This window comes from Haemaphysalis longicornis, unplaced genomic scaffold (assembly GCF_048455015.1).
Source record: "Haemaphysalis longicornis isolate Haplotype H1 unplaced genomic scaffold, Haemaphysalis longicornis Haplotype H1 scaffold_31, whole genome shotgun sequence".
NCBI lineage: Eukaryota > Metazoa > Arthropoda > Arachnida > Ixodida > Ixodidae > Haemaphysalis > Haemaphysalis longicornis.
In genome coordinates this window covers 2,961,419-2,982,993 of record NW_027526340.1, presented here as the reverse complement: position 1 = coordinate 2,982,993, position 21,575 = coordinate 2,961,419, and the positions used below count along the sequence as shown (strand labels likewise).

At 46.3% G+C, this 21,575-nt stretch overlaps 1 protein-coding gene across 2 annotated transcripts; it reads right to left on the bottom strand.

Moving 5' to 3' along the window:
• Nucleotides 1-1,952: 1,952 nt before the first annotated feature.
• On the bottom strand, nucleotides 1,953-15,882 carry LOC144177811 (pancreatic triacylglycerol lipase-like). Of its 2 annotated transcripts, XM_077705394.1 has the most exons (7): nucleotides 15,748-15,876; nucleotides 10,243-10,295; nucleotides 7,148-7,425; nucleotides 6,864-7,085; nucleotides 4,467-4,713; nucleotides 3,597-3,800; nucleotides 1,953-2,646 (listed from the first exon to the last, which is right to left on the bottom strand). In XM_077705394.1, exons 2-7 carry the CDS (start codon nucleotides 10,274-10,276, stop codon nucleotides 2,339-2,341), a joined length of 1,293 nt encoding a protein of 430 aa, XP_077561520.1. In that variant the 5' UTR covers nucleotides 10,277-10,295; nucleotides 15,748-15,876; the 3' UTR covers nucleotides 1,953-2,338. The 2 variants fall into 2 exon arrangements, with proteins under 2 accessions (XP_077561520.1, XP_077561521.1); XM_077705395.1 differs by lacking the exon at nucleotides 10,243-10,295 and having other exon boundaries at nucleotides 15,748-15,882.
• Between the last annotated feature and the right edge of the window lie 5,693 nt (nucleotides 15,883-21,575).

Sequence of the window (21,575 nt, the reverse complement as noted above, 5' to 3'; positions counted from 1 at the left end):
ACTACTCTAAACGCAATGGTAGCGTTATGCCACACTATCTGTGTTCACCACTCTCTCCACCCAACCTCCTTCCCCTGTCGTCTCAACCCCTTGCTCAGCTCTCTGCTAGGACGAGCTGCATACCGCCGTCGTGCAAATGCTTTGTGAGTAAAGAAAATGTCTCGTAACAAAAGTGGGGCTAGCTAGTACCGCTTTGCCACTTCCTCATTTACAGCCTTCAGCGTTTTGGACGCCGTATCTTCGTCTTCCATTCAAAGTGACACGCAGCAGAGATGGTATTTCAGGGGGTGCTGCGGGCAAACCTGCAACATCTAGCAACACCTGTTACAGATCTACGTCAAACGCTGCATAATGAAGTGGGGAACGAAAAATCGCCCAGGAAGGGACAAGACGATTTCACTGTTCCCTCCAGACCGGTAAGTCTGTCTAAATGTGTTATTACATTATGGGAATCTGATGGGGGAGGGGGGGGGGGGGGGGGCTGGAAGGAGATTTCGTAACCGTCTTCATCGAGGCCAAGGCTGGAAAGAAAGTTTGCTTATACCAAGATCACTGGAGCTTTGACGGTTGACATCGTTCACTGAGGCTCGTACGAATTTTAGTCTTCTTTTTGGGGTTGTTCAAATGCGACAGTTACACCTTGCCCTCACTTGTATACCCCAAGTGTTATTAGACCAGCTGCCTTTCAGAAATTTCCGTGGACGCCTATGTTTTAAATTGAACAATTGCTTTGAAGGGGTACGTGTTCACCATCTTTCACTGCATTTCAGTCCAAAGTTTCATTGCACGAAGAAGGGGAAGAGAGAAGTGAGAACACAGGGACCGGTAATGTAACAGATAGGAATGGGCTTGTTACTCCGCCAAATTTTGGATAAACAAGTCAGTTGGCTCTGCGTCATTGGGGTAAAATTTTCACATAATCGGTAAAAGTATACTGAAGCGAGGTTTGAATATTTTATACATATATTCAACCAGACGAATGTCAACAATACGTGGGCCATGTTCCAGGTATTCTTCGCCGATTTACATGCATGGTGCCGTCTTCTTACATGTGCTGTCTAGTTAACACCGTTCTCCCCAACGATGAAAATGTCGCCTATGGGGTCACACTACGAAGTAGGCAGGGCTAAATGTAGCAAAGTGATGGCATGTTTAATTTTTGCACCCCGTAAATGAACAAACAAAACGTAATTAAAACAATTACCTGTCCAAAAAGTGTTGTTTTCAAGGCTCAAGTAGCTTAAAACATTTTGCCGTCCCGCAATAGCTAGTGTTTCGGCTGCAAACACGGCAGGGTGTTTTTTCTTCTGCGACAGCTTGCAGCTCAACTAAAGCTTTTGTATTCCCAGAAAGAGTCATATTACGGATTCTATGAAAAGCGCCTCATATGTAAGTAGAGACACACACGAGACCTTGGCAATGGTCCTATCTCTTTGACGATAGAGACCTGTCGGGCAACTGACCGCGTCACCGTATCGCCACGTGGAAGAATGCGTGCAAATAAAGGTGCTGTTATCTAGCTCCGGATTATCAGCGGGGATTCCCCGCTTTGGTAGGGTTTCGTGCAACTTAAGTTACTCTATATATCTCCCGCAGAGAGGTATATAAAGTAACTCTACGCGTAACGATTGGGAAACTTTAGGGCATTCGTAAAGACACCGTACGGGTATTTTGAAAGTTTTAAAAAATACCTTCTGCAAATGTCGGAAGTTAAAGCATTCCGAATTTTGAGTAATGTCTTATCTATAATGTTAGATTCGCAGCGTTCTTGCTCATACTGACTGGTGCCTCACACAGTATTAATCATTAAGGAGTTTGTTAAACGATACGAAAAGTCCACAAGTTTCAGAATTGTATATGAACAATTAACTAGAATGTGTTTCCGGTGACTATTTTCGCCACCGTAAGCCATAATGAATTAAAAACACGCAAGCAATCTTAAGTGCCCCGACAATTTTTTCTTCTGTTTTCTTCTTAAAGATTTATGTTTATTCCGTCCAAACAGGATGCTCACCCTTACTTGCTGACCGCCGAGAAACGGAAGGAGTTCTGGTGCCCAGATTTCCAAGCTCTCTGCTTCCGATAATTCTTCAGTAGGCTTCTGGCCATTTGTCGTGACCGTGTTGCTGTGGTTAAGATATTGGGCAATTGCAAAATTCTGTATCCAATGGCTACAAATCAGCTTAACCTCGTCCGCTATCGTGAACAATCGATTCAATAAAATGCTAAGTGAGTGGAATGCCATTTCATGTTGCGTGCACTAGGCAGTTAAACAAATAAACAAAAAAAAAAACCCAAGAGGGTTGAGGAATGTGTAATGACTATAAGATGCACTTGTTCAATGCCTTCCGGTACAACCTACGGCTAACGATGCTACTAGCGACGATAACAGCAAGAGAAGAGACGCGGTGTACGTCGCGGCAGCTCCCGGACAGTACGGTGACTCAGAGGAGATGCTGAGGTAGTGCTTTCCACGCAGGTTGGCGCTCGCGTTGTGGCCCATGTACCCGCAGGGCACCTGGTCGCACGGCGTACACCGACCACTCTTGTAGGCGGCGTAGCTGGAGCACGGCAGCGCTGGGTAGCTGCAGGTGCGGATAGAGTTGGCGTAGTACAGGGCAGCCCGAGCGTGAGAGCAGTCCAGTCCTGTTCAGCACGCGTAAAGGAGAAAAAATAATGAAGTAAAGCACACCCGGGGGGGCAGAATTTTGCCAAACAGGGCGCGATTTCGATATTCTAAACTAACTTCTCTGTTGTACGAAGGCTCAGTACCTTATTTGTACTCTAAGGCCAAGCATCGCTCTTCGGAGCATCATCGCCTTATGCGTATCCGGTGATCAGCCATCAGGAAACGGAGAAATTACTTTCGATTGGTTAAATGGTATCCTGCAAACTGTTGCTCACGGCTGTAGTTTTATATGGCTGGGATAAACATTCATTCATTCATTCATTCATTCATTCATTCATTCATTCATTCATTCATTCATTCATTCATTCATTCATTCATTCATTCATTCATTCATTCATTCATTCATTCATTCATTCATTCATTCATTTAAATACATTAAGAGAACATAGGGCATTACATTAGGGGGATACATCATTGTAGTAACAATAGTAACAGTAAAACCGCTTGTCGGGGAAGAATATTAATACCAAAGTGACCATTACACTAGGATCAATACTAATAACACAGTGACCCGTAACACAGTGACCAGCCAGCCGCTGCACGAAACATTTCCAAATACAATGTCGACGATATAATACCTATTAAATGTCAACGGTTGCTACAAAACATTGTCGGCTTCTAAGTGAGTTAGTCGAGGTAGATTGGAAACGGGATGAATCTGTAGTGGCCACGATGTTTACGGGTGGTGTATTCCACTCGTTTTGTTGATGGGAAAAGGGTGGGAATTTATGTGGTATTTAAGTCACTCTTTATCATTTAGCGTTTACCATTACCCACGGAAGGAAATAACAAGGACAAACAGTGGAATCAACATTTGGGCGATAGTCTGCGTGGTCGGTGATATGCGCGACGACAATTAAAAACGAACAAGACGAAGCATTGACGCGGCCATTACGCCGCTACTTACGGCCAAAGGCCTTGCATCCGGGCTGTTGCTTTCCCCCGTTCGGGTAGAAGTCGACGTGTCCCGTGGCCTTGGTTATTCCCAGGCGACCCCGGACAAAGTTGAAGCCCATGCCCATACTCGTGTGGATTATGTCCACGAAGTCGGCGTGCTCTTTGCTCAGGTAAGCGTCAAAGTACTCGAACAGTGGTCCCGCTGGGTCGAGACCTGTGTAAAGCCATAGGATAACTTAATGCGTTTCGTGGTAATGTTTGGAGGCCTGATGCATTTCGTAACAGTTTAAGATCCTTCTATAAGCAGCGCTTCGCGCATGCCAGTTAACAGCGTCCCAAACGAAGCACCGCAATGCCGATCACATGGAATTTAGTATATCTTGAGACATAGACTGTCTCGTTTTTACACTTTGGCACCACAGCGCTCTAGTCGGCCGAGCTGACTAGTATACTACTCTACAGAGCGCACTAGTTGGTGAGCTCTACTCGGCTTAGCGATTGAAATATCAAACGGGCTCATCTTCTGGACCTGCGAAAGTAGATGGCCGGATTCTTGAGTCAGCATTAAATGATATTGCGTATTACGTGTCTGCCATCGATTCACTCCTGTTTGCATGCCCCGGTGATATTGATTTTCCCCGGTTCGTGTTCCCAAAGATGCGGTGAAAATTTGATTTGCACATATTTAACGAAGTTTTCTAGTCGTCATTGGGTGCGACTACTGTCTCCTATCTTTAGTCTCTTATCTGTTTCATGTACTTTAACTTCACGCCGTGAGCAATGTGTGCCCATGTTTTCCCACGAATATGGGCTCAGCGTCGCTTTCAGGGCGCAATAAACGACCATCCACAAGCATTTTCTAGCTCTAGCATGCACGCACCAGTTATCCTCCCAACCTTTGCACCGGTCAGGTCCTGGACGTCTTGCCCAAAGAATCCGCCGGCCTGCGCTCCCAGGCTGTGGCCGATGTAGTGGACTCGAGAAGGACTCAATGTGCGGGCGTCCACCAGCGCTTTGACAAGCGTGGCTGCCAAGCGTGCCACGGTGCGTGTGCTGCCAGCAGCCACGCTGTAGTTGGCAACCCTGGCGCCAGCCGACCAGTCCACCACAACTACGGTCGCATTCTCCTGCATTCAGCGAGAGAGTGAGTAGGAGGCTGCGGAAAAGATTCAAAGTCAATTCCTCTTCAGGAGGAATTGGTGAGCGCGTAGAATGCGATGACACGCGTATTACAAACAGGAAAACAAATACACACACAGGCTTCGGACGTTGTTGACGAGGAAAAGACCCGGCATTGTCCCTCTCTTGGGTAGTGCAGTGCGCCTTAGTGTCAACCAAAACGAGTTCACAATAATGCATGTGGTGTCGTCACCATTGTAATGATCATCATTGTCGTGCCCATGACCAATACTATTACTTTCATAATAATCAATATCAGCCTACGTATGCGCGCTGCCGGACGAAGGTCTCTCGCCCATAGACTTTGAAAGGCTCGTATGTTAATGTGGCTGAATGCATTGTCCTTACCCAAAAGTTTGTTATTTCATGTCTCCACGAAATTATTTGTCTTCTACTTCTACCTCGCGTCATGTAGGTACAATTCTTTGTCGTCATTGCGTTCTGTATTTACACCTGGAACAAAGTTAGCATTACATTATCACATACACGTAACATACATACGCACACACACATTATGCAGATATATACGCGTATATATATTACTGTTGGGTTGACCCTCGCGGAAACGAAAGGTAGACCTTTCTTTTATTAAGCGAACAGTTTTACTCGTTTCCTAACACTGCCCACCAGTATTTCTTCCTTTAATAAGGCGTTTTGTGATAAGTGTATTTCACAATCTTCGTCGCTGGTCGTGGTTAAGGAGGACTCACCTGTTAATATTTCTTTGGGACTTGCTACTTTATGACTTACAGACTTAAAAACCACAGTGCACGAGTCTTATTGTAGAGATGTGTCACTTCTATACTGAAATTAAAATAGAACTCTCGCTTGCTGGCAAGCTAGTGTGATCTGGCGAAGCTGGATCAACCGAAATGCGTTTCTTGTTCTTCTTGTCTCTCAGTAAAGAAATGATGTATTTATAAAAGAAGCAAACTTGGCCATTAGGAGCATTTCTGAGAATTTGTAAAACATTTCGTATCGTAACAGGATGATTTTAGGCCCGTGTGTCATGGAATAGGACCTATTATGTGAATGTCATCAGGTGAGTCCGCTTTAACGAATATTTAGGTACGAAAGAAAATCTCAGGGCTAAATAAAATGACTGCGGGCCATTTTCTATTAACGCGAAGATGTGCAGACAAAGCGGAACACACGCGCACACACACACACACACACACACACACACACACACACACACACACACACACACACACACACACACACACACACACACACACACACACACACACACGCACACACACACACACACGCACACGCACGCACACGCACACGCACACGCACACGCACGCACACACACACACACACACACACACACACACACACACACACACACACACACACACACACACACACACACACACGCGCGCACGCGCGCACTTTTTTTTCTTTTTCGCATACACACGCTCGCGTGCACACATAATTCCGCCTAGAGACACACTCTCGCGCACTCGATCCCCACGCACACGCACACACAGACATACAACCCTGGTAAAAAGTTCCCACGCTGCAGCGACCATACACGGAGCATCCGCGCTCGCTATCATGGCGCGGCCATGAACGGTGCTTGCAGACTGTCGCTGGTTACGAAGATAAAAGAACGCTGGAAGGAGCATTGCTCTCGCTTTATAGCTGCCGCATGCTAAAAAATAGCATTCCTTTTTACTGCCCTTTGTCACCCGCAACCGTCGTGCGTCTGCGAGGACCCTTGATGGCAGCTCTCCAGTTGGGGCCGCAGCGGTCTGGGAACTTTTAAACACGGCTGTACGTTACTTGCTGTAATCACTGCAAGGTGGCCGCTTTTCTGAAGGAGGCGAAAAGCGAAAACGCGCGTTTGTGCGAGGTTTCGGCGCACGTTAAAGATCCCCAGATGGTCAAAATTAATCCGGAGCCCTCCACTACGGCGCGCATCATCGCCTGCGTTTCGTCGGCGCGTAAAACCCTACAATCAATCAATCAATCAATCAATCAATCAATCAATCAATCAATCAATCAATCAATCAATCAATCAATCAATCAATCAATCAATCAATCAATCAATCAATCCGAGCAATGGCGCGTGGCAAGAAGAGTAGCGTACCACAGCGAGTATCTCGTCTTTGATGCGCTGCACCCAGCGGGCCCGGCCCTTGCTCCGGTAGCCGTGCACAACGATGTACAGCTTGTTCTTGGCGCCGCCCACGTACTTCGAGACGGCCGTGAAGTTATCGTCGTGACGCAACGTCATCACGGGCTCCGGCGACGCCTCCGTGGCGAGTCCGTCGATGGTGTTGGCGTAAACCAGGAAGTGAGGGTTCACCGCCTTTAGGTTGAGAGAGCATTGGTATCATGCGCGCATCACCGTAAGCCCTGATATGCTCGCACCTTAGGTGGCTGAGGCCTTAGGTGCGATAGTTTTCGGGAGACGTCAAAGATACCCGGCAGCCCAGCAATGCGAACGACCCGCTCTCGCGACTCCGCGGCTTCGACGCTGTACAGTGCGTCTTGGCTTTGCTGGAAGTGGTTGAAGGCTCGCTCCACGTCTTCGACATCTGCCGTGCTTAGTTCCACGTACTCTTCTTCGTCATCTGCGTCCGCAGCACTCATGGCCGCGATCGAAGAGGGATTTACGGGCTCACAGGACGCCCGCCAGGCTAAAGTGCCTGCAGCGAGAAGATGAAAGCGCTGGTGACTTTTCTTTGAGGTCACTTCAAGATACAGCCATTTCTATTGTCCCAGCGAAAAGTTTTAGATGCAGTGTTTGATTATTTACACGACATCAATGCCGCAGAGACAATCTACAACTACACATCCTCTTCCTGTAAGACCAAGTGGACTTTTACGTAACCCATGGAACACTCCATGTTACTTTGTTTTTACCCCTTCCTTTTTCCTGCTCTCTTTCGCCCTACTTCATTTACTTCCTCCTCCACATCCCCGCAGAGTAGCATGTAAGCGAATACATTCCACCAGACCTCTCTGCTTTTTTATAATTAAAGAACCTTCTATCTCTCTCTCTACAGCGGTGGAAGATTGTATAATTTTACGGATGCTAGGATATGAATCTTCTTAAAAGTATTCCTGCTTGCAACATTAGATGAAGATTATGAGAGAGCAAAACAAAACGTGTTAAATATTCCTCAGTCGCAGGGACGGATGCAGGCACATACGCACGCCTGCAGCCACCGCCATGTCCACACGAACGCACTAAAGTGGACGTTGAGGTTCAAGAGCCAACAAGCTGACAAGATTTGGCTAGTTGTGAGTGAGTGAGTGAGTGAGTGAGTGAGTGAGTGAGTGAGTGAGTGAGTGAGTGAGTGAGTGAGTGAGTGAGTGAGTGAGTGAATAAATAGCAAGCGCGATCTTAGGGCGCTCTCATGGTGTGAGGTATCCTTGGTACCTCGGTGCTTGCTGGCGGGACGGGCCGTCTCCATCAGCATACTCTGGCCGGCTGTACGGCCGAGGTCGTGAGCAGCGCCACCCATTGCTGTGTTGTAGTGTTACGGGAATGGAAGAAAGTTGGACTTTGTGGGCATGCAACCGTCATGTCGAAGCGCTTAGAGGCTATTGTTCACGGGCAGTGGTGTGGTGGTTACTCAGGGTACTGACAGATATCCTCAAAAAGTAGTCGGTAGGTCTCACGTCGCGACTATTTTTGGCGGAGGCAATGTGAACACAAGTGTGTCGAGTTTGGGAAGGAAGTTATTGGTACCCACATTTTCTAAGTTCATTTGTAGTCTTCCATTACTGTGCGCCTATTAGTCCAGGAGTACCTTCCGTTTGTAGAACACCAACAATTAGGTTAACTTCAAGAGCGTTACCAGGTTACCTCAAGCGATTTTGCTTTAACAGGTTTTAGCCAGATTAGAGAGGCCTCCTGTATTTGTGAGCTTTATAACTAGCTGGCGCAAAGTTTGACGAGCATCGCGGGACCGGACAACGCAGGCATGTGACGGCCTGACGCCCGTTAGGCGTAGTTTCACATTTTGAGTTATAACGTAGTCAACCGGTGCCCATTGGGAATAGTGCGCATTGTATACATTGCACATCACTCTACGGGTACCAGTAGATGGCGTAAAACCTCCTGGCGAAACGCCATGTCTACGCTCCGATTCTCCGGCGCATACTGGACATCTGCTGCTGCAATTCTTCCAATAGATGTAATACTCCTAAAGCGGCACGTATACCTGCAGTTGGATATTGTTCAGCACTTTATAACGAAAAACGTATGGTGGTGCAGCGCGCACATGCTGCTGAGGCATAGACCAATGAAACGATTATGAAACTATTGATTACCTAAAAACTGATTATTTGATTCATTTACTGAAAGCTGCGGCGTTGAACTAGCATTTTGAAAACCGACGATCTCAAGCGCCAGCCCTCATCGCATGTATTATTCTCAATGCTATCAGTTGTACAAAGCAAATCGACTGCCCCTTCCAACCGTTTCGTGTTGTTTCAGGAGGTGAAGGCAAATTTTCGAAAGGGGGGCATGGAGGGCACAAAAAATCAGCTTATAGTTTCCTTATTACTGAAATTGATGTCACCCAGCGTTGAATTCAAGAGGTGTAACTCAAGAGTCAGCAAACGTATACTTTAGTAGATGATTTAATTTCTCAGTGTGAATTTGTCAACGTCAATGAGAAAATTGTCAACTCTGTTTGCGAATCTGTGTTTGTGAGTTGGTGATCCAGTTTTGGAAGTTTTGCTATTGACGCGACACGTGTTTGATGAATCCAACACTAGCCTCCGGCTATGTGGTGAAAGGTGAAATGTTAAAATGTAACCGCCTCGGTGGCTCAGTGGCTAAGGCGTGATGCTGCTGAGCAGTACGACGCGGGTTCGATTCTCGGCCGCGGCGGCCGCTTCTGAGATGGAGGCGAAAAGCAAAAACGCCCGTGTGTACGAGATGTCGGCGCACGTTAAATATCCCCAGGTGGTCAAAAATAATCCGGAGTTCTTCCCTACGGCGCGTTTCATTGCCTGCGTTGCGTCGGCGCGTTAAACCCTACAATCAATCAATGTTAAAATGTATCGCACGTAATTAGTGAATAAATCTCGAATCCTCCTTATTCAAGTCAGTGTATCGAACATTCGCTCGATTTGCTGAAATTGATCACATCTAGATAATCAAAGCATAAAAGGAAATAAAAACAAACACTAACATAAGCACATGAAGGTATATCACAGTGAAAAAGCAAACGTGAAAATCCGTATTGTAGTATTTTGAAGGTAGGGGTCAAAATGACGTTCAATACGTTTCACCAGAACAAAAGCCAGGGCGCTTGTGTAGAGGCCTTTATGAAAATACTTCGCTGCATAAGCAAGAGGTGTAGCAATCAGGAATCCCCAGGCTTCTTTCCGTGACAATGACTCCTAAAACATACATTACTAACAATAACTCGAAATGGGGTTTAGTGAGTTCAAAAGTAACGTGCATTACATAAAGAAGTGATGTGAAAATGGAATAAATAGCGTACCCAGCATTACCAATAAGAGTGCTCGCGTCCGCATATGTATCTTGATTATGAACCTGGAAGGAATACATAACAATAATTAGCACCAAGACAGGGATGATGGACAGGGGCATTGCGTGAATCGTGATGAGCAATTTAGTTGATATTGAATTGGCTACACCACCCCGCTGTCTCCTAACTTCCTAAGAAGCTTTGAATTTGCAAATGGGTGATATAGTTCCTGGCTCGCACATTAGAAGGAACGACGATTTTTTAAATGTAAACAAGAAACCTCGTGATTGTGTTAACGCGAACGCCAGCATCATCTTTTTATCCCTCGTAATGACGTCACTTATATATGGGTTCAATATGCGGACTTGAACGTCCATGCATTGCAGGCATTGCTGAGCCGAACGAAGTGAATAGCGGGAGGTGTAGACCTGTCTCAGCACGTGGAGTCGTTATCAGCTCGGCAATTGAGATCATGTATATCGTCATGCACAGGTTTTTTACTGCTGTTTTCGCGTCTACACTGTCGGAAATGGGTTCAGCAGGGTAGTCTATTGATTCCACCTCGCGCATATAGCTTATCTGTAGCATTGTCTCGGTAATCTGTTCGTAATCAGGCATGCAGTGCGGTTGTGCCTTACCCCCAGTTTGAGTGCGCTATCTTGTGCTCCATTGTGAATGTAATCTCAGACAGCTGACGAGGGAAAAACGGGTTGCTTGCTTTGCATCTAGAGTTGGGATTTTTTGAGTTAGGGTAAATTTCGATGCCATAAGCCTCGTATAACTATCGTAGTCGCTGACGACATTTCGGGGATAAAGTACACCATGTCGTACAAACGTTTGCTGGATGTGATTTGAGGCTTCGGTGCCACTTTTGTATCCTTGATTGGTGGCCAATAACATGGAACCCACGGGATGATTTGATGTGTGGTGCATAATTTAAGAACGTGTTTTGCAACAGCCAACGAAGGAAAGAAGTTTGATGCCTGGAGTCGCCTCCCATGGACTAAGTCACGGATCAAGTTGACCTGGAGCTTACGTCAAATATTGTCGGGCGTTATAATTTTTAAAGCTGAATATACGTTAAGGTTACAAAATCCACCCTAGCGCCATGTCATTATTGAACCTTTACTCCACGGGCCGAAATACCGAAATGTTTGCTTTCAGCTTCAGTAATACACGAACGTATTTTGCTTATTCAAATCATGACGCCATTGAACTAGTTCAACCTTTTCAACTTGGTATAATTTATACAGCCGGCCAAATTTTAAATTATTATCGCCTAAGCGTCGACCGGCGTGTGATTCGGCGCCTTATCGCAGAGTAAAACAGGGAAATACGCGAGGGTAGTCGCGTGCATAGAATGATCCCGCCCCGTCAACCGTCGTCTGCTAGGTTCTTTTTTCGAGCACGACGCAATCCCTTTCGCTGTGAATCCCCGGCTGAGTTTACTGCCGGACGGTGAGATAAAAAGTACCAGCAAAGGTTTATAAGCGTAATTGGGAGTTCGCGTGCCTTCCTTTTCTTTTAACTATCTGTAGTTACTCTAAGCATGAGCGACAAAACGAAAGTCCGACAAAAACAGACAGAACTTGGGAAGTGATCGTATTCCAGAAGACTTGCGGTGACTATTATTATTTAATTATTTTACAACGAAACTGTCTATGGCTAGGATCCAAATTATCGCCAGCAACCGAGCGATGTAGAGAAGAATCGCACGGAGCGTAACGCCACTTTGCGGCGTCCACTCAAATCCCCGGGATCGTAAAACGGTGCGCCAAAGACATCTACGGAAGGAGCATGATTACAGAAAGCGGCTCTAACTGTTGTGTGATTGAAAGTATCCCGAAGCAAATTATATGAAAATTAGGCGCTAAGACGGATCTACCTTTAAGCCGAGTTCCATTTACTTGTCATGATTAGTTTGTGAAGTTGTGAACGCTACAGAAATACTGTTTGCTATCAGTACAGTGCAATCTACGGAGGAAGTATGGTTACAGGAAACGGCTGTAACCCTTGTTTTACCCTATCTATGCGGAAAAACGATTATATGACAATTAGCTCCTAAGAGGACTCTAGCATTGCGCAACACCGCTTCCCTGGTCATACTTGTTCACAAAGTGGGAAGACACCAAATTTTTTAATTGATTCTCAGGTTTCGCTGTGAATGGCTTGACAGAGCTTACCCACGCGTGCACAGACACACTAACAAGCAAGTTTTCCCTTTACCATTTGATGGCTGCAATGAGCATACATACCTGGACTACGACGTGAAACAAACAGTAAGATAACAGTGAACAAATCGCGGGCAAAATCACTGACATCGTTCGGAAAAAAACACAGCTGGCTCATTAGTAGCGGTAGGATATATGTTGCATGATTTCGGAAATAGCCTAGCAGAACAATCTCATACTGGCGTCATCGCTGTGCGCATGCGACTATTCTCGTTTATTTCACTGCTATCCTCCGTGATAAGTCGCTGACCCATTCGCCGGTCAACGCTCCCGCGATATCATCGGAAAGGGGATCGGCTGGTCACTTGGTACTTCGCCCTGCTTGCACGATCGTGCATCCCGAGTGTTGAGCAGAAGACTCCAGGCGACATTTCTAGCGCTGCAGTGCTAACAACTGGTCTCTCATTTTTAAGTGCAGAGCGCTTTATGGGCTCGCCTTGTCGTCGTAGCTCGCTAACGGTCGATGTCAAGCGACTGCCGTAATCAGGCGGCGCAGCGAGATCACGGACGGCCTGGTGTGCCGTCGTCAAAGAGTCACGCTGAGGATTCCAAAACCACGCGGTTTAAATAGTCATCACCGTTGGAACCTCGTGAACCGCTGGCGCTTGTCCTACATTTCCCCGTTGTTTAGCGCAAAGAAAACTTCAGGTACCATCGGTGTCAGAATGAAACGCGAACACGAAAATATGAACCAGAACGTGCAAAATTGAAAAACTACTGTTCATACAGTTCATATAATGGCTTGCTATTGGTATGTTTGGAAATCTCCTTGCTTGGATTCTCTGTATTACCAGAAGGTTTGTGGAGCAGGTATTGGAAATTGCGGGCAAGCTGTAACGCAAGACTCCTAAAAATAGGGCGGAGTACAGCTGCATCATTCCCCTTACTGATGTTCCCCAAGTCTTTCCAGCAAGAAATCTGAATATGTGGGCAATGGCGGTGATTTTCTTCTTAAGGACAGCCACATGTGCGTTCCATGAAATGTCTCGTTCGATGATAATGCCGAGGAATTTATGATGCCTGGAGTAGGGAACCAACCTCCCATCAAGAGCAATGGGAGGTTGGTTGAAAGGGATTTACCATGACGACAGGAGATGACGACGACGACAGGAGACGCCGAAAGCCCGAGCCCCTAAGGTTCTTCGCCCCTAAAAATATCCCTAGGAGTCGAACATACACCGTACTGCTATCTGTTCAGTTAAAGCGCATTTATGTGGGGTCATATGGCGCATCTACTCTGATTAGGACAGAAATTTCAGGCGCAAATTAAAGTTAGATTTTTCTACATTATGCTGGTGGCCATAAGCACGGCTTTCCGCAGAACAATGCAGAATACCATAACGCCCTCAACTACAGCATAATGGCGGGGTTGAAGCACTTTTTCGTGACAGCCGTGATTGGGCCTCAGAAAAAAATCCCTGGCCATCTCTAACGTGAATCCTGGGGAGAGGCGAAGCATGCAGTGTAGAAGTCTATTCTTAGCGCCTTGGCGTTCTTGCCCACGGAGATGAAACCGTTGGGGGTAGAAATCGGCAACTTTTCTGTAAAAGTCTCCTGCCTTTGAAGCACGAAGCGATCTAGCGCGAGGCGTTAAAAAAACAAGTGTCCCTGTGTGTTGTTTTAGTACGCGTTACGTTCTAGTGCGAGCCGTTGGAAAACGAGTGTCCCGATGTTTTAGTAACGTGACTACATGAGACGACGACGACAGGAGCCGCCGACAGCCCTATCTCCTTAAAGGTTTAGCCCCTAAGATAAGCCTCTTTGCCTTGTGGAAAGTGGCTAAGAGGGAGACCCGGTTCGAATGTACTGCGCCCATATCATAGTGCTGCCATATGTAGGGTGTCCCAACTATCATGCACCAAAATTAAAAAAAAAAGAGCAGCGACGTTACTCGAAAAAACCTAGTGTGTAATGTTTCCAGCAGCAGCAGCGTGGGGGGAGGGGGGGGGGGGGCGAGGGGGGACGGCTTACGGGGCGTCTACGTCATGACGCGATGTCTACGTCACGAAAAAAATGAAAGGGAAGCGGGAGAGAGAAAAGATTTCTAAGGAAATAACGCATCGTTGCTAGTCGATAAAAAGCTGAGAGAGCTATGGAACGTATGATCTTTCAGTTAAAACAAAATTTCATTGAGCCGTTAGCGTCCGTCGAAAGTGTCAATTACTCACTCGTAGGTATCCACGAGAGGCAATAACTGCGGTATTTTCAGCGACGAACTAATACTGATAAAGAAACCCCGCGAGATAGGAATACCACGCGACAACGCACCCGCCCGAATCATAAAGCAGTGCCCTCCAACAGGCTCCCTCTGAGTTTGCCAGAATGAAGTAAAGCATAGAAAGAAAGATGAAATCGCTACTTAGTTTTTGCCTTATCTGCCACACGCGCCCCGCAAAACTTGCTGTTGCCGCTCCTTCCACGCGATTATCAAGGTGATTCGCTGTGTCTGCGGGAATGTGACGAGCCAAGCAGTTGATTTCAATCAGCTGATTTGAAGGGGCTGGTTTATGATACGAGTGGGAGCGCCGACACGTAGTAGTTTTCATATTTTACGGGGTTTCTTTATCAGTCAAAATAAATGAGTACGGATTAGTTCGTCGCAGAAAATACCGCAGTTAGGTGCCGGTCGTAGATGCCTCATTGATAATTTATTCATTTCGACAATATTTATCGAGTTAGATAATTAATGGAAATTAGTTTCACTACTTTATTAGGCAGTCGGGTGCGGCGTAACGTTGTATTTCTCATATTTCGCGGATTTTATTTACCAGTAACAATAAATGAGTACGTTTTTAGTTCATTGCTGAAAATACCGCAATGCGATGCCTCTCGTGGGTACCTAGAAGTGCCTTGTTGATACTTTATAATTTATACAGTACTTCTTAAGTTAAATAACCAGCTACTATTTCTCAATTAACCTCATTAACATACTTGCGACTATACTCTGCTGTACTAGAAACATTATGCACTAGGTTTTCGAGTGACGCGATTGCTCTTTTTTGAAATCTTGGCGGATGGCAGTTGAGACGCCGTGTGTAGAATCGGTAATCGCAGTTTGAAGTTGCAATCTGCGCACGAAGTCTGTCAGCTCTTGTTACAATTAAGGCGCTGCAGCTACTACGAGCCCCGGTCGGCTTTTCGCAACCGCAACAATTGCGTACACACTCCTACCACCGTGAGTGTCCATCACGGCCGTAACATGTCCAGCTAAGATATGGCTATCTGCGAGTGCACCAGAGCCCCCGCCGCACGTTGGAGGTTGTTTACGCCGTAATTGGCAACTTACCTGAAACAGTGGAAAGGGTCTACTACGGAGGGGTAAGGTTGTTCCTTCACACTGTTGCAGAACGCCACGACGTCCTTAGCGATTGCAGGTCGGCGGCGAACTGTCGTTGCAGAACGCGATATCGGGTGACGCACCTGAAGCCTCGCCGTGCCTTTGCTCGGCAATATATATTAAACGTGGTCGTAGATAACGTATCTTATCGCCTCTCGGCAGCCCTTCTTTACGCACGTGTGGGGAAAGTGCTGCAGAAATCGGAGCGCAACCTGTTCGCGAAGCTCAAGGAGTTAAATGTACGGTCTGTAAACTTTCCGCTTTTGAGCGGTCGGGTAACGAAAGACATCCTGTCCGAGCTGTGGGAACTTCACTGACTGCATCTCTTTGAGGCATTATGACAAAGTTTGTGAATCGAATATAGGGTTTAGTGCGCATACACAATGGCGGCCTATAAAGTGGACCGTAGGAGAAGTTTACTTTTCAGAGTTATTTCACGTATTTCGCAGTCTTTTACACAACAAACAACCTATTTACAGTTTCCGCCATAAAAAAACAGCCACCACGAACACCAACAGTGGTGGCCTCTCGCACAGCGAAGAAAATTGGCGAAGTGAAAAAGTTAGTCTCATTTAAACCGCTAGAAGACAGCAAGTATCTTTTATAACGTGGAGTTCTAAGTCTGGGCAGTCATGTGCAATGAAAGGTAATGAAATATTTTTATGTGGCGGTAGGACGGAGATGAGACGAATCGTGGGAGATGAGGATGGCGAACAATGCATTACATTATTTACAAGCGGCGAGGACAGCGCTCACGCCGGCCGCACACCAGCCAACCCTTCGCCGTCGTCGTCGTCGTCGCCCTCGTTGACGTGGATGGTGGGCTATGACACCATGGGGCGTTGCCCTGACACGTCCCGTGACATATTAAGTTTGCTTTTTTCTGGCCAGCAACAAATTACCCTGCTGCGAAAATACAAACTTCGAGCAAATATACTGAAAGACACCGTGGTCCGCTCACAGCGCGCACAATTTTTAACGCCGAAGCTGTAAGTGCTGGAATATGAATAAGTCGGGCGTGGGCGTTTCCGAGCGATGATTTTCAAAATGACCGACGGCGCGAGGAGAGCATAAGTGAAAAAAGTAAAATTGGTAAAACGTAGCTGATATCGAACCCGGGATCTGCGGAGTGCGAGTTCAGCAAGTATCCCTAAACGAGGACCTATCATTTTTTCTTTGTTACATGAAAAACATACGTATTCAAAAGGGGGACTTAGTGAATGAGCTGTGACTTTTGACAAAGAAATGTGTCTCACAGACTTGCGTTCCTACAGCAGTGGTTTGAGCATGCTAGGTACAGAATTAGCGAAGCACATTTACGTTAATATCGAATGTATAAATCTCACAGGAGCAACAAACACCGAAGAATTCAAATCCCCTCCATCTAACGACGACTACGCTCGAAACGTGAAGCTTTCTTGCTTGCCAAAATCAAACGGCGAAGTGCTAAAGCCAAGGCCGCTGCAACTAAAGTCGAAAGGTCAAGTGCATAACAGAACAGACTGGACGTTTAATGGAGTGATGCAGCATTGGACGAACTTAGCCATTGGATACGCCGTATAGTATTTACCGTTCCTTTTCCTCCATCTCTATCCATCTTTTCCATTATAACCAGTGGTCCTTCTTCTCAAGTGAAGGTTTTGTTACTAGTGTCGTACACTTACGAAAACAAAACGAAACAAACACTTCATTGTTGGCCGGAGCTTCGGACTGCGCATGGCTCTCGCGCTACTCACCAGTGTTGCGGAATGGGCATCCCCATTCCATTCCGATTCCATTCCGAGGAATTGTAACTTGTCGTGAATCCATTCCTTTCAATTCCTCGGAATGACCGAAGTTAGCCCATTCCCACTCCTGGAATTGACAGGACGTTCAATTCCATTCCTTTAATTCCTCAACGGAAAAACTGCCTCAAGCGCTCTATCGAGTTACCGAGGAACGCAACATGAATCTGACGTTATCAAACGCGTTTAAAACTGCAAAAGTATGCAGAATGTCACTTGTCACCGAAGTTGGGAGGTGGTAGTAGGTTGGTTACATATCTCGTGAGAACAACTACGCAATGCAAAAAATTACCGTGCCGTAGAGAGAAGCGCGAAAGCTAAAAGTGCGTCCCACTTTCGCTGAAAGTGCGTCTAAACCGATCTTCAAACATTCGAATACCCTAAACGCAAGCGAAGAACGAACCCATAAGGCGATTTTTCCCACACTAAGTAAACGGAATTACGGACGACCGAATGTACACCGTTGCGTGGTTTATGGGATAACGGTATGCTGTTGTACTCATTCATTATCGACATATGTACAATCATATTTAGAACCGTTTGTTTCTTGCGTCTTTCAAGTAAACGTTTTAACACAATGGAAGCCCAGTTTCAGAGAGAGAGAGAGAGAGAGAGAAATAAAGAGATTTAATTTGCGGTCCCTGGTTTAACGCATGTGCCGTGTGTGAGAGATCTTATGGAATCTTTTAGGTCGAGCAACCGGTATTAGGGGTTAATGTATTAGTTTTTTGACAGAATGCGATAGGTCACACTGAATAATATATCGCTTTAAAAAGGGGCACTGTCGCACTGCACAATAAGCAGCGTAATCCCACTACTTATTATAACATTTGCATATTAGCATATTAATGGTTTCTTCTTCCGCGACGCTAGATGAAGCAGCTAAAACATTGATGTCTTATTTTTCCGTTTTGTTGCACAGTCTGTGGTGCGCTATCTTCTTATCTGCTTAGCCTACCGACTTACCAGAGTAATTAGTATACTGTGGATAACTCACAGGCATGTCGCGCGGAGCTCGTTCCCATGTACACGCATTCGAAATGCTTATTTGAATGATGTCAAATGAATTTACAGCATCGAGCACTAATGCCACTGTACCAACGTGAGAGATGGGCAGCGGCAGGGAACAGCTTTAACAGCTTTTGCATTCACCGTACAGAAGTAAGTCGCCACCGCCTCCACGTTGACCTCCATTTCGCTTGTTTATTGTCCTGGCCTTACCTCAGCACACTCTGTTCAATACATGACATTATTTATGAACACCTCATTTAAAGTGACAGAAGCATGTTGTGACGGGAACCATGGCAAAAAAAAAAAAAAGAAGTATGGACCGGCAACCAATATGCACGAGGACCTGATCGAAATTGTGAAATGAGACCTCCCTACCTGTATAGTGGCGATGGTCCAAATTTAAAGCGCAGGACTAATGCTTCAGTAATTCGGGTACGTTTGTATCCAGGTGCAAAGGCCACATGCATACAAGCAAAGCCACCAAACCACGAACAAGTTTGGCACAACTGGAGGACAGAGTGGGCCGCACATTCTGATCGAAACAAACCATGGTCTCGCATGGCTGAGAGCTGTCAAAGCACTTGCAAAATGGGCGCTATTAGAGCCGCAACTGTTAGAAACAAAAGCCTTTCGGCGGCTGTGGGTTCTGCATTGTCCTACATAATAATTAGGGTAAGCGTGTATCGCAGCTGCGCACTACCGTATAGCCGCCGTAGCAGAGCCAGCAGGTAGGAATCTCAGTACCTTATCCGAAGCTCGCTTCTTACGCTTATGGCGGGTGCAGTGCACACAGGGCCGTCACCGGCTACTTCCACTTTGTTGCCTTGGTTTTAATTTGCTGGAGCCCCGGGGCCCTGCTGAAACACACGGGCAGATGGTCGACAGGTTGGCGCTGTATTCCCGCGAGATGCCTACCAGGTCGGCTTACAAGCGCGCCGGGTGTGGAGGGTGGGAGCAGAACGCCAAGACTCGTTAGTTCATTTTTCATGGGCATACGCTTTATATTGTTCACTTCAAGATTTCGCAGCATCCGCTTACGGTGAGAAACACCGTGGCTTCGGATGCGGGCCATTCGTATCCCCCTCCCTGCATGTCGATGCTATCCCCCGCCTGCTGGCCTGGTCACACAGCTGCTGTCATTGGGAGACGCCAGTCTGCCATCAGCGCAGCGGACAGTTGTACAGAGAAAGCATTGCCTCAAAAAGCGTGCCGAAGGACGACGAGTCGACCTAACGGCGCCACCCGCCAGTCGCGGTTGCGCCGCTCCAAGTCCACTTTCACACGCACTGTGGCAGGCTGCGCGTATTCAGTTACTCTAGATGTTGGGCATGCGTTCTCATTTTATGGGCGAAGCTCCTCTTGCTCGGGGCAAGTCCCTCGGCGCGCCGTGTACACTAGTTCTCGAGGCGACCGCTAGAGGGTGGTGTTGGCTAGAGGCGCAGCTGTGCAACAGTTCATAGGTTGCCCGCTAGATGGCGCTGGCACACACCTGTACTTCTCCATGTGTACTCCTCCGTCTCCGCCGCTCTGCTGCATACTACTTCACTGGCCATAAAATTGTAATCATCAAAGAAAAGCGCGTCCCACAGCTTTGTAATCAGTAATGTATAATTTCATCGATATGTAAATCATTACATCTTGTGTGTATATAAATAGGTGTTTATAATTGCATGGATATGTAAATAATAAACATAAGTGTAGATAAGTGTATATACAATCACCCCGATAACAACGTGCCGAGTCTTTCTATGGTGTGTGGGCGAATATTTCATGGTTTTACCGATAACCATTGGAGCTTCGCCCCACTCATCATCATTCACTTCGTTGAGATGGCGGGATTGTTTTGTCCCCTGTGATTCCTTTGAGATATACCGATGCCGTCGTCGCCACAGACTAATTAGGTTGACGAAAGGCGCCAGCAATGGTGACGCCGTCGTCTAAAAATCCCCAATTCAGTCCCATTCCATTCCGAGCAAAAAGCGCTTAATTCCATTCCCATTCCAGTCCTCCAAACGTTGTCCTCATTCCATTCCCATTCCATTCCGGCATCTCGGAAAGGTGGAATGAATCCGGAATCATTCCAATTCCGGAGTGGTAACTCCGCAACAATGCTCTAGGCCACAGTAGAGCGCTGTCCACTTTGGTTCACACCGTAAAGTATATTTCTGCTTTATAATCTTTCTCAGCCTAACTTATCTTCGGCGAACTGTATTCGCATTAACCTTTAGACAGATTACAATTTTTCGTTGTTGAATTTGCTATTGCTTTATTAGGGGCTACAAGTCTTGCTCCTGTGAAGATGGAAAATTGTTATTTTAGTCATCCTCGCAGAAATATTAAGGGGTATCTTGCTAGTGGCCCCCTGGCATGCTTCGGGCTTTGGTTACCGGTGTAATAGCTTTACTTGTATATGTGATGTGTCCTCAGAGTTCCTATTTTCCGAGGAGAGCGGTAGGGCTGCATTGGCTCGGTCATTGACCACCTCTTAGGGGCCTGTGCTCTCACGAGAAGTTTGAAGAAATTCAGAGAATTGTCTACTAATGCGGAGCAAAGTTGTGCCGCTTGTCTATTGTGTGAGCTCTTTACAGCGAAATGTGGCTATCAGTAGCGAAGGACGTTGGATTGTTTTATTCCTTTTAGTTTTTCTTTGTGTCTTTTCGCCAGTGATGTAAATGTATACTATTATAGGAGCGAGGTGCCTTTACTTTACTAATTGTTGATTTTTTTCCCGAAGGAGCGAGGGTTATGGCAGGGTTGGGCCATTTACGCTATTTTTATACATATTTCCAAGGTTCTGTTGCAGACTTTTTGTTTATTCCTTGGTTTTGGGGGGAGGTGTATCAGAGGCATATTTTTTATATTGAAGCATTGTTTTTGTAATTTTCTTTCTATTTTTCCCATTTTTTTAGTTTTTCAGAAATTTCTTTGGCAAATTTTATGCATTTACGGTACTTTTACTATAAGTGGTGTTTTTCTCGCCAA